This window comes from Anneissia japonica, unplaced genomic scaffold (genome assembly GCF_011630105.1).
Source record: "Anneissia japonica isolate Jap-2015-1 unplaced genomic scaffold, ASM1163010v1 scaffold288292_len1863012_cov191, whole genome shotgun sequence".
Taxonomy (NCBI): Eukaryota; Metazoa; Echinodermata; class Crinoidea; order Comatulida; family Comatulidae; genus Anneissia; species Anneissia japonica.
Window position 1 is genome coordinate 526,695 of NW_022688773.1, and position 14,622 is coordinate 541,316.

Here is a 14,622-nt window from a genome sequence, read left to right on the forward strand (position 1 = left end):
GATATCTAAACGAGCATTTTGTCTTAGTAGAACGCATCACTGTGTTTCATGCAAAAGTGCAACATTCTACCTGAGATTCAACCTTAGCCGCCCTACTATTGTAATAAGAGCCTAGAAGGATGATGTACCGGTATGTATTTCTTTTAGATGTTTTTCTCACGGCCAAGAGATCCACTTCCTTCCTTTCAGAGTTTACATAGAATTATCAATTATGCCTTGTGAAGAAGCTCTATGAGAATTTAAATAAAAATGATGATGATAATTATGCTGATGAGGAGGAAAAGGAGGAGGATGATCAAGATATGATGGTGATAATGATAATGATGATGATGATGATGATGATACTAATGATGATGATGATGATAATGACGATGACGAAGATGATGACGATGATGATGATGATGATAAAGATGGTGATGAAGAAGATGATGATATTAATGATGATGATGATGATGATAATGATGATGATCATTTTTAGAGTTGTCATTATGGTTCAATGTTTAACAGAATAATAATTCAATATTTTAATTAAGTGCAAATCCGTGTGAGAAATAATTGTTTCTGTATTTAATTGTACTGTACTTTGATGGACATTTGTCGCAGCTTGCGTCAATCATTTTAATTCTTGATGTAAACTATGATGTTGTATTTACTCCCTCGAAAGGTGACAATGATATTGACTTTTTTGATCAATATTACATGGCAACAGGTTGTAATAAAACATTGCTATTACCTTAATGAACATCTGTGGAAAACATATAGGACTAGGTTTAACACTTTTCCAAATAGTTTAGCTCATAAAACAAAGCTTCAATTGAATAATAATAAAAGTACATATTATAATTTTAATGTCTGCTATAACAATAAAGCTTACGTCTTGTTCATAAAATGCTTCGTACTGTCTTATGTAAACCGTTTGGTAGCCATGTTTATTGATATAATTATTATACGATAGTAATAATATTATATAACAATAATGATAATTTTAAAAGTAAATAATATTAATAATAATAATAATAATAACAATAATAATAATAATAATAATAATAATAATAATAATAATAATAATAATAATAATAATAATAATAATAATAATAATAATAATAATAATAAGGTTTTGTTAGCGAGGATCTTCTCTGTTTTGACTTAAAGTACAAGTAGTCGAGTATTAAATCTAGTTATTTTTATTCATTAAATTCTCTGAAATAATCAATGTTTTGTGACCATTTATATAAAATATAACGTTTCAAAAATGTCGAGATTGTTGGAGCGCAGATAAGTTATAGGCCTATACTCAACTATTTGCATTAGACTTGTTTAACATGCATCACGTCGCCATACTTTAATTCTTATAATTCAGATCCGCATGTATTTAAAGGTAACATTTAAAAAAATGTATGCCAGTAACGAAAGGCCAACCATCTATTATTCTGGCATTTACGGCTGTTTTACTGTATGCATTCCTGTACAAGAGGATTGCAATGGAAGTCAATTTTGCTGGGATGTACAATATATTGCCACAAGAGGTTAAACATTAATTTTGATCAAATATGTAGCTCTTTTGTAAAGAACACTGCAAGCATCCGATATATCGAGGGCCTTGTAATCGGACCATCAGTTTAAGTTTATTTTCTATAGAACGTGAGGAATATGTGACTGTTTTCCTTATCTCGCCAAAAAATACTATCAAAATAATGATATTAATACTTATGTCTGTTATTTGATATTTTATACAAGAATCTAAATAACTATTTTTTTACATGTAAGTTCAATACATTGTTCGATAGTGCATAATAGCATTTAGCTCTATGGCCTGCCAGAAAGCAATGATATACATTAACCTACACATGGTATGTCTACATTAGTTTTAAGTGTTTTAGTAGGCTTGGGCCTAATCTTAAACGATAAACATAAACCATACAATTTTAGCAATTATCGATAGGCCTACATCAACACCCAAGCAAATTCTATAAGAGAGCAAATAGGAAGTTTGGCAGGAAAATATGAAAGGATATATTTACACACTAGGTCAGCCTTCAATTGATATCTATCCAGTGTTATAATTCAAAGTACGCAACATAGATCTACAAGCAAATGAGCATGTCTAGATGTAGGGCACACTGTGGCGATGATTTTGCTTTTATGAAATTATGTCATACAAAGATATTAAAAATAAGATTAATACTAAAACACTAGAGCTCTAATTGAATATTATAAACTTAAACCATGCTATTCCAAATCACAGGTTAACTACAAGTCTGTACTGGGATTAATATTTGGATGATTAGTTATTGCAAAAATCATGCACGTGCTTATTTTACGAATTGGAAAATACTACAAAATTGCTATTTAACTAGAATATTGTTCAACAAGATAGGAATTGTAACTTCTGTCACGGAGGTGAGCTGATTGCATTTGATATTTGTTTTAGTTTTATGTCCTGAAGTCAGGCCATTTTGATGTGAATTATTTACTAAGTTATCTTGGTTATTACTAGAAAATGTATGAACCTATAAACTTGTGGTGTTATGTTTTGATTAGAACGATGATATTTGAAATATCAAATTGGACAGTAGACTTCAGAGAGGTTCTCAATTATGTCGACGTAAGTATGGAAAACATGCAAACCTTCTACATGTTGTTAACAAAGATCTATCTTTATGGACATTACAAGTAATACATTAAACATAACACCGATATGGAAACAGGTTAGTAACAAAAATAAATATTAACAAAATAATAGTCCACACATTAAGCGCCATGAGCACATTTTTTTTTAAGAATGCAACTCTATACAACTCTACACTATTATTATTATTCTTATTATTATTATTCTTATTATTATTATTATTATTATTATTATTATTATTATTATTATTATTATTATTATTATTATTATTATTTATCATTATTATTATTATTATTATTATTATTATTATTATTATTAATAATATTAATATTATTATTAATACTTTCACCAAATTTTATGTTTAGGCTATAGCAATTATTTGATGTTTCCTGTTAAATAACTAAATTGAATACCTTCTACTAGTTGTAAACAATGATCTATCTTTATGGAAAATACAACAACATAATCAGCGATATAAAACAGGTAAAGATATAACAATCTTTCACCCAAACTTTATGTTTTAGGCCATAGCAATTGTGTGATGTTAAATGACTAAAATGGAATGCAAATAATATTTCTTTACTCATTATTATTACTTATATTTGTGGAGAGATAAAATATAAAAATAAAGTATCAAAGACATCGTTTGAATCAAAAAATTGACTTTTTAAAATATAACATAACTGTACGAAGAATTGGCCTACGCCTAAAAGACTAATTTGATGTCTTCTCTCTACAACAAAAAATGAATTGGAAAGGAAATATATTAATATTAGCCACTTATTAAAATTAATTATAATGATTTGTGGGGAAAACTGTAATAAAAATATAAAGGATTAAAGGTCGTTAAATGGTCCTTCGATAATAGTGTGTACCTGACAGATTTTTTACATGTCTTACTGTACATGTCCCAGTTTATCACACCTGTCAGCACGATGTGTATAGTGATTGCAATTTAGAATATGACTGATATTTCAAATTAACTGCAATGAATTGGCTTTTATTCATGATCTGTGACATGACTTGTTAAATTTTGCAATTGAGCTTGTAAGGAAAAGGCTGCTGTATCATTCTGGTAATTGAGTATAACATGGTTCTCCAACGACTATTTGTTTGTATGCATGTGCCATGTTTCATCTTCTAGAAAGACGATTTTAATGCTTATATAATTTATAATTATTTATTATTATTAATTATAATTATAATGATCATTATTAATATCATACCACCTGCTCAGACTCATTGTATTATACTATTCGTTACTGGTCTGAACCATCGGCCGTGGGCCTTGGATTTCCATTAGGAGGGAAATGGATCAGGGAGTGTACAAAATAGACCGACTGTAGTATGGGGGATCTCCTATCGGGGTGGGAATTCCTATCAGGGTCGACGGGGGAGGGCTTGGGTAGGCTATTGTAGAGGTTCCGATAGATAATTAATAATCAATTTCAGACTCGTAATCCTTGAAATGTACTTTTCTGTAAGTCTACCTACATCATGTCATTTTGACGATCTGAAAATGCAATGTCCACTCCCTTCGTATGGGTGATTTGCCACTGTTTGGAGCCCTAACTAGCCATTTGAACGACTTTTTTTTTGTATTACTATTCAATACCATACTGACGAACGATAGATTATTTAAAATGTAAAGATTTTAAATTCCTATTTAATCTTACTATATTCAGTGGATCTTCTTCAAATTTGTCCAATAAAACCAGATATGAAAGATGTGAATTTCAAATTATGCCGTTATTCTACATACAGTGAGCCCTTGTTCCCATTAAGGGAACAAGAACGTGAAATTGTCCGCTTTGATATGTAGACATAGATTCTTTATAATTTTATTTTAATTAATAATAATAATAATAATAACAATTGTCATTTGTATAGCACCTAACCAATTGATCTTACGATATAAATTGAATTAGATTATTGTAACAATAAACTATTTAGATTGCATTACAAGTACAACATTTATTATGACATCAAAATGAATGTAATTAAAACAACAAGTTGTATAAGCCTACAGCTTAATGAATAGAGTAATGACTTAGAAATTATGGCGAGGGTTCCAGTATGGATTTGAATCCTATGAAAGTACACAAGAAATAAAATAAATCCCATGATTCAGAGTCAAATCTTATATGAAAGTACACAGAAAAAATAGACTAACACACACAGTGCAGGGGCGGATCCAGGATTTGAAAGAGGGGGGTTCAAAACGTTTCCAAAAATACTAAAAATGAAAGGGGCGGGGTCCTCCCATGGAAAATTCCCCCCTTGAATCCGCCACTGTATGACTAAAGCTCAGGTGACCTAGGGTTTTAAAACAAATACCGTATATACTCGCGTATAATGGGACGAGGCTTAAAATAGCAAATTACGATTTAAAAAAAAAGTGGGGTCGTCTTATACGCACGACATTCAGATTTTAGATTTTTATAATTATGTTCGTCTTATGTGCGGATCGTCTGTAACACGCGAAATTGCTACTGTAATGAAGCAACTAAATGTTGTATGAATGAAATCAATTTTAAATACGGGAAAATACGATTTTGATGGTGAAGATTTAAAAACTCATAATATGATATTATTTGGAAGATTACCCTTGTATTTGGCTCCATTTATCCAGCTAGATCCAGTATCAGGACCACAAAAAATTAGGATTTCCGACCATGAAACAGGGAGTCGTCTTATACGCCCGACATACAAATATCAACCTAAGATGTTCTAAAAGTCGGGGGTCGTCTTATACACGGGTCACCTTAAAGGACATACGCGAGTATATACGGTATTGCTTATTACGGAACCCCTGCGGAAGTTCGGGTTCCAGTCACGTATAATCAAGTGTCGGTTGTAACAATAAACTCGCAAGACTGCTCGCAACTACTGGATTCTACAAGTGCGTGGTTGGCTTGGTTGTTTTTGGTCGGAAAGGAGAAATTTTCTCTGTGATGATTCTCAAACGAGATAATGAAAGCTCTCTTATTACTCAAGCTACTGTATGACCGTTTTTATATTTTTAATAAAACCAATTTCTTCTAATTTTCAATACGTTTTCCCTGAATTTGTGCTAATTCGTTATCACGCAAGTGCTAAATGCGTGACACATTTATGATCTCGCATGTGCTTTTGCAAAATGCGTGTTTCATCCAAAATCACTTTGAAACGTGGGACTGTCAACGCACGATGCGTGACGGTTGGTAACTATGGCAACTGCCGGGCCCTAGGTAAAATTGCTCATACATTCTGAGATTTTTTTAAACAGATACGGCATTTCAGAAATATCTAAAAATATTTTGTTTAAAAAATTCAAGAATATTGAGAACAAACTATGGTCAAGTCATATATATGTTATCGTTTAGGGCCTATTAGGCATTTCATGAATCTGTGATATAATATAATATTGACAACATCAATAGAACATGATAGGTGGAATTTTGTCCAAACGTCGTGAAAATGTACTGAATACTCAGTGCGTGTGAAAATTCGCTGCTTACTTGGGCTCGAATTCAACCCTGGCCCTAAGGTGCAAGCTCGGTGGTCTAGAGGTATGATGCCAGGCTAGTGATCTGGACAACTGGAGGATGTTGGTTCGAGTCTCACTGGAGAACAACTTCTTGCAAAAGTGTTTTCACACGCACTGAGTATTCAGTACACGACAGGTTGGGTAAAATTACACATATAGGCCCCCTATTGATTCTCCTGACGCAGGTATTGTTTATTCCATCACGATAATAACAATTATCATTCAATAATAGAATAGTCATCGACCTACTTGCAGTAAAGTGAATTTAAAATGTCTTCATCATGAAGTTATGATGATCTTGTTTAAAAACGTACACAATAATAGTTGAACCAATTCTAAAATACCACAAACACAAATGTGCGTGATGATATTTTATTGCTTAGAAATATGATTTCAAAAAGTATAGTGCATTTTTTGCAAGTGTTCTCACGCACTGAGTATTCAGTACATTTTCACGACAGGTTGGTCAAAATTACACATATAAGCTCCCTAATTGATTCTCCTGACGCAAATCCAGGCATTGTCTATTCCGTCACGATAATAAAAGTTACCATCCAATAATAAAACATTCATCGACCTACTTGCAGTGAAGTGAATTTAAAATGTATTCATGAAGTTATGATGATCTGAAGTGTTTAAAATCGTACACAATAATAGTTGAACCAACTTTTAAAATACCACAAATACAAATATGTGCGTGACGATATTTTATTGTTTTAGAAATGTGATTTCAAAAAGTATATTAGTGCATCACGCACTGAGTGCGGTAATTCAATACATTTTCACGACAGGGTGGGCAAAATACATATAGCCCCCACCCCCCCACTAATTGATTGATTCCCCTGACGCAACTCTAGGTATTGTCTATTCCATCACGATAACAAAGATTACCATTCAGTAATACAATAATCATCGACCTAGGCCTACTTGCACAATAATAGTTGAACCAACTTTAAAATACCACAAACACAAATGTGCGTGACGATATTTTATTGCTTTAGAAATGTGATTTCAAAAAGTACATTAGTGCATCGTATACATAAGGGCTTGTTTTGATGTTGTTTTTTTTTTCTTACTTGCAGCATTTGGGAAATAGGTAATAGGTAAATTGTAATTAATATAATCAATAATTACGGTATAGCCTCTAAAACCTAATATTATTGAAAGGTCCTTTTAAAGTTTAAATATGATTTTTTTAAGTCATATTTTTAGATCATAGATAAAGGCAATTAAAAAATAAATAAATTTTAAATTTTAAATTTTTAAAATTTAATTTTTTTTATTTAATTTTTTTTTTTTTTTTTTTTTTTTTTTGCAAACGTGTGTATTTAAACGTATTTTATTTCACGTCGCGATAATCCTGTTGTACACGCGATTCCTGGCAATCGCAGGAAACGCAACATAAAAGGCCAAAGTTCAGACACATGATTTCGTCGAGCAATGCTGGTGCTAGCCTAGGGTTAGAGTAATAATAGGTTTAAAATCAATGTTAATTATCAATTTAATGTAGTGTTACTGATTATGAGATGGAAGCGATACATTTCCACATAGACTTAGGTTTCAGATTTGTTATAATAATGCCATAATGTTTGTAATAGTATAATACACCGCAAACGCATGCGGCATAGCCTGTATAGGCCTAGCTTACCTAGGCCTAGGTCCGACTCGTAGCCTAGGTATGCCTAGTAGTAGTACTATCTATAGGCCTAGCTAGGCAAGCCTAACTAAGACCAATTAGGTGTAAATGTTGCTACCTCTTCTATATGGTGGTAGCTTCGTATTTAGGCTTACCTTCTTTTTTTTTCACCTCAGTCAGTCAGCCTGGAGCAGCAGGCCTGCAATCCTCACCCAAATTTGCAAAGGAAATTTCTAGGAAATAGGTGCATTTTAGGGTTTTTTACATAAAATTATGTACAAGAAACCATCAATGTTGTGATCAGTAAACTTTAAAAATGGTTGTTTGCTGTTCAAAACATGTAATGTTTTTTACTGACAATCTCTAAAAAAATTGTATCTATTTTATGTATTGCAGGTGTAAGGATTAGCCCCTGCAATAGTGTAGATGTCTGAGAAGACAATCAAGAGCCGCAAGGCTCCAACGGCCACCAAGAAATTCACTCAGAATCCTCAAAAAGTTGTTGTAAGGTAAGGCTTAATGCAGTGGCGTATCACTGGCATCATGGATCTTGTGAGCGCACACACCATAAAACAAAGCTTCCCCTCCCCCTTTTCAATATAGGCCCTCCCCACTTAAAATATTATGCTCAATAGTGTTGGGCTATATAGGGTAAAAAAAAGGTGATATTTCAAATACCAAATGTACAGATCTTAAATGAAGCGGCTTATTGTCCTGAACATTTTTATACCTATTTTTAGCCCACTCTCTGAGAGAGAGGGCTTATAATATATGATGATTTTGAGCGAATTTTGAAGTCATTTGTTTTTCTATCTCTTCCTTCGTTTGTGACGCGATTAGGCCAATCTTGCAATAATATGGAAGAGAAGGCTTGGGGAATTTAAAGTATGAAGAGTTTTTGCGAAAATTTTGTCGGGAAATATGTGAAATTATATGTTTTTATATCATATCTCTTAACACTAAGATGGGTTTCCTATAAAAGTGTGTTCGTCATTGATCAGATTGCAAATTGGCTGTATATTCCACATTGTGTTTATCAACCAATCACGGCCTAGAATGGTAAGCTAATAAATGCGTCTGCACGAGTCTAGTTGGTAGCGAAGAATGAGCCGTTTTGTGGTGCTTGCAAGGGTGGGTGGTCTCTCCTCAGAGAGATAAACAATGTACTGTAATGCAGGCTGGCCTAGAGCTAGAGGAAGACGAACTATAGGCTGTCTGGGTAGTACGTGTGTGTAATAGATCAGGTAACAGGAAATGTAGGCTACAACCACATGTATTAAACCACATACCACCACATGTACTGTAATCCAGGCTGGCCTGACGAAAACGAATAAACTGGCTGGGTACGTACGTGTGTGTAGGCCTAGGCTAGGCCCTAGTCTAGATCAGATACTACAGGAAATAAATGTAGGCTACAAGTTGCTTTTATGTGTATTAAACCACACATTCAAATCAGTCAGTAGCGATGAGTGTATGTACAGCACATTTCGTGTTGCCGCACTGTGGTGTGGTTGATGAGGACGTTGCCGTTAGTTAGAATACATGATAGCAAGGTCCCACAAGGAATTTTTGTTCTATTGAGACGGTAGCTTTTCAGCATTGCTCTAGGATGATTTTCATTTACATATGATTTTTTTAGCTTTTCGTACTCTACACTTGGCTATCCGTAGCCAACCACATAGGCCTAGGTACGTAATATATTAGATCAGATGTTAATTACATAAAATGTAGGCCGACAGTCGTATTTAATGGGGGTGGAGTGGATTTCTTTTTTCGCGATTTACCATGGGATGGCTACTGTCATCATTACCTAGACTTGTAGACGCCGTTGTCCATATGGTAATAAATAATGAAGATCGTTTGTGTACCTATTAACTGATGAGGCATGATTAAAAGTGCCTTTCATTTTCAATAGATTACATTCCATTCCAACAATGGTATAACCAGTTGATGGGTAGCCTAGTAATGAGATATTTTGTTTAGATTTCACAGCATGTTCCATGTACCTCCTCCATATATTTAAAATTAAATTATTTAAAAAAATTGCCTATAATCTAGTAATGTACTAGTATATTATTTAATCTAGTAATGTATATATTTAAAAACATATTGGGCAAGTATTCATACTACTTAATACTGTACAGGTGTCATAGATATATATATAATATGGAATTTCTCTACTATTCCGTTTTCCATTTTAATTTTAAATTGTATATATTTTGATATATATATGTATATATATATATGTGTATATATGTATATGTGTATATATGTATGTATGATACCTGTCTCTTATACACATCTAGATGTGTATAAGAGACAGGTGTATATACTGTATATGTATATGTATTTATATATGTATGTATATATGTACATATATAGTGTATGTAAATGTATGTATGTATATATGAACATATATGTGTGTATATACTGTATGTATATGTATGTATATGTATGTATGCATACATGTATGTATATGTATATATATGTATATATATATATGTGTGTGTGTGTATATATGCGTATGTATTGTATATGTGTATGTATGTTTATACACATATACATATATAAATATGTACATATATACACATACTGTACATATATATATATATACATATACATATAAACATATACATACATCAAGATCTGATGTCAGCCAAGAAATTATTTAGCCTTTCTCAAGCAAAGCTGCATGTTTAACTAACAAACAAAGACAAATGATATACGTAATTATAATGCGCCTTTGGAAAAATATATTTCTTCATTAAAGGACCACAATGAAATACTTCTATGCAACAAATTCCATTCCCTCACCAAACTGTCCACTTAAATCATAAACCACTACATATATATCTTCATAATTACAGTACAAAATATTTCAAAAACATACGTACACAACAACCCCTACAACAACCACATTTCCTTTAATATCACTGTACACGACATCACACCTTTTCTAACTGTTACGTGAACATAACAAAAAAGGTCTATGATGATGCATACAACTACTATAACTTTAAAAAAAAATTTTAATGCTCACTACACGTAACAACACTCCACACAACCTCCATGCTCACTAACAGCACTTAAACATTGCCAGCTATTGTCAATTGGGCTAATTGCATCATTGATGCTCTCGTTTATCTTGTATAATTAATTTTTAAGCTTTTTTTGACACCACTAATCATTTCCTCGGCCTCACAAACATATAGACACAAATATTACCAAAATATGACTTCAGATAAAAAAGTTGTGACCTTTTTCATGTATTTTAACCGCAGAAGGGTTCATTTTCCCCCGCCCCCTCAATTTCGTTTTTTGGCCCGCACTGTTCCATTTCTCAACCGATTTTCTTAAAGGTGTCAAAATGCTTAGAACAATATAAGCCACTTCATTTAAAACCTGTACATTTGGTATTTGAAATATCACCATTTTATAGCCCACCACTATGCTCAAGTTGTTAAAATCTCCACATATGACCATATTTTGCCAGATGCCGCCCTCAATTAGTCATTGAGGGCCCCCATGTCAATACAACTACAGTAGGTATGCCACTGGCTCCCTGCTAAAACATAGGCTAACATTTTTGCTTTCTTTCATAATTGGCATTAAATCACTTCAACTACTTTATAAACAAAGCATGATTTTAATTTATTTTTGTATCTTTGAAATTCTTGTACCGTGTAGACTGTAATATCTCGAAAAGAGGCCCATGCTATCTATTTGAGATTTTACCGTATTGATTTATGATTGGACCATAAAAAAATACCCTGTCTGAGCATACAGTGTATGTGAAGCATCATGTGTTTAGGTTTGTCTTCTTTATAAGCATCATCTCTTGGTGATTTACTTGACCCTGTTGGAGACACAAAAAATAAATGAAATAACAAATAAAAGACAATAAATAATGAGTATTCTATTTTTTGCACAGCCAGTAATCAGCATTAGTGCCAACCACATTCAGTTTCACATATCATTTATTTGTCATAATTTAACAGTCGGCAAACATATGTCGTTTAGCTTCATCATGACCAATCAATCATGCTACTCTCAGGATGTTTACATTTTTAATGTTAAATGTTAATGAATGTAGACTAAACTTTAAAAATAAATGCACTTGAACAATTTCTGTACTACCGATATTTCTTTTTTTTTTTTTACGTTTAGTGAAAATTCAGCGTCGCAGAATGTACAATGCTGGGCGCCAGAACCGTCCACCGCTATTAAACTTCTCTGGTCTGCTCGATTCTGTGCGGCGTTACTTAGTAATATAACAGACTGTGATGAAACATTTAATTACTGGGAACCTGTAAGTAATTATTAGTATTTCTTCTTATTCAATACATACTGGAGACCTGTAATTATTAGTAGTATTGGGCAATAATTCAATGCTTAAATGAGGCATGTTGTGGCGAAATGGTTAAGTTGTCACACAGTCCACTGTTGAGTAAATGAGCTAAAAAATATGGGAGCTCAAAAAATTGCTAAAAAATCCAAATTTGTTTTTCACTATAGATCAACAGTTTAATGTCTTATTAATCATGTCTCAAAGTATTAGTTCTGGAAGTGGTTAACAAATTGTTTATTTAAAGTTATTTTTCATAGTTCATTCTATTAAACAATGTATGCACAAATAACTTTGAAAGGCAATTACTCAAAATCCTGTTTATCTTGACTCTAAGAGTACTGTACTTTCACTTTCCAATAACTTAGGCTTGAAATGTCCAATTTGAATGAATGACCCCTCATTTTCAAGATCACATACTCAGGTATCTAAAAATTAAAACTTGAATTTCAATTTTTGCTACAGCTTAGCCATTTTGCCACAACATGCCTCAAATGGTCCTAGGACCAAAAATTTCATATTTTCTTATAGCTTATACTATAGGCTTTCAAGTGAATACATTTTTAATACATTTCCCCTGTAAAATTCAGAGTTTTCATAATATTTTATTTTATGTTATTTATTGTGGCAAATACAAATAAATATATCCTTACAAAAACAAAATATCAGCAATTCATAAACATATAAATATTTTTAATCAGTCCGATGAATACCCTTTGAAAAAAACAAATACAGTAGTGAGACAGGCTTCATTGCAATTTAATATGTTAATTTTGGTGACAGGAGAATAAAGAACTAAAAACAAAATTTTTTTGCGCCTGCCTCTCCTATACAATTTTCAGCACTAAATTACAAACAGACAATTTTTTTAGGCCTAATAGTAATAATAATAATATGATTTATATAGTGTAATCTGTGTGAAAGTATAGGAAATGGTCATGTTATGTTTGCGAAAACTACCACCCACTGTTAACGTGAGAAATAAAAAATGCAAAGAAAGGCAATACAATTGTTCAAAATAGTGGTTATTTAGTTAGCCTAGCTTTCTCTTAGCGTTGTATGCTTTGAAATTAACGTGATCCTCCATATACCTTAGCTAGCTTTAAAATTGTAGCTTAGTTCGCGATTCAAAGACCCTCATGCATACCTAAACAGGCCGTAGATGTGCAGGGGCCTAGGCCTAACATTAGTCCAAAAATCTCAATGTTTGTGGCCAGTATCCTTTAAAGCATTAGCAAACCATTAAGTTGAATTTCAAATCAATTTGGTATAGTTTACTGGGAACTATGATGATCTTTTTACAGCAATAACAAGGGACAGCCGCTCAGTAATCTCCATGTAAAACACCGCTGTGCCAGTCCATTGTTTACATCCAACACCCAAGTTAGGTCTGGTGATGCCCATCATCGAATTGGTCTATTAAAATTAAACCGATATAATACAGTAAGAATAATTTTAAAAAGTATGAATTATCAAAAATGTACAATTGATACAGTATAATGTAATCATTGGACAAAATCCAGTTTCATTTTGATGTCACCTTATGAGTATGCATGGTTTACAAATGAGAAATTTTCATGAAAAATATGAATGTGTAAATTGAAGGTAGTAGCTGTAGTATTGTTGTTATGATATTTGTTTGATTTAGAAAATAATTGTGTTTGTGATACAACTCATTAAGTTCCTAAAAACACTTCAATAATGAAAAGCCATTATTACCATGAAATTGCCCTATTGAAATTCATTATTTTACTAGGAGCCTGAAGTACATATTGTAATTACGATTATATTCATTATGATTTAGGAAATGTATTTTAATTTATAAATTATATCATTTGTCTAGGAGAAATAGTGAGTTTAATCTTTAAAACATATGGAAATTTCTATTGGCTGCACTGTGTCAGTGACTTGAAGTCACTATGTACAAAGGTCTTTAAATTCTTATAGCTTATACTGTAGGCTTTCAAGTGAATACATTTTAAATACATTTCCCCTGTAAAATTCACAGAGTTTTCATAATATTTTATTTTACGTTATTTATTCTGGCAAATACAAATAAATATATCCTTTAATACAAAAACAAAATATCAGCAATTCGTAAACATATAATTATTTTTATTCAGTCTGATGAATACCCTTTGAAAAAAACAAATAGTGAGACAAGCTTAATTGCAAGCATTGCAATTTAATATGTTAATTTTGGTGACAGAATAAAAAAACTATTAAAAAAAAAAACTATATTACGCCTGCCTCTCCTATACAATTTTCAGCATTAAAGCACAAACAAACAATTTTTTTAGGCCTAATATTAATAATATTAATATGATTCATATATTGTAATCCATGTAAAAGTATTAGCCTGGATGTAGTAGGAAATTAGCGGGAAAAAAGTAAAGGAAAATTAATTTTTGGTTTTTCTGAATCAGTATATCATATAGTGTCTCAGAAAAAAAATCCCCATTCTTAGAGCTTGGGCAATTTTT

At 32.1% G+C, this 14,622-nt stretch overlaps 1 protein-coding gene across 3 annotated transcripts in view; it reads left to right on the plus strand.

The window, feature by feature from the left end:
- Nucleotides 1-7,528: 7,528 nt before the first annotated feature.
- Nucleotides 7,529-14,622, plus strand: part of LOC117123109 (alpha-1,2-mannosyltransferase ALG9-like) — a 35,480-nt gene continuing 28,386 nt past the window's right edge. The window contains exons 1-3 of one of the 3 annotated variants that reach the window (XM_033268958.1): nucleotides 7,529-7,617; nucleotides 8,191-8,303; nucleotides 11,962-12,103. In XM_033268958.1, coding sequence (XP_033124849.1) covers nucleotides 8,221-8,303; nucleotides 11,962-12,103 — 225 coding nt within the window. In that variant the 5' untranslated portion in view covers nucleotides 7,529-7,617; nucleotides 8,191-8,220. Of the gene's footprint in view, nucleotides 7,634-7,691; nucleotides 7,716-8,190; nucleotides 8,304-11,961; nucleotides 12,104-14,622 lie in introns of those variants that run through there. The other 2 variants (XM_033268949.1, XM_033268964.1) reach the window with 2 other exon arrangements.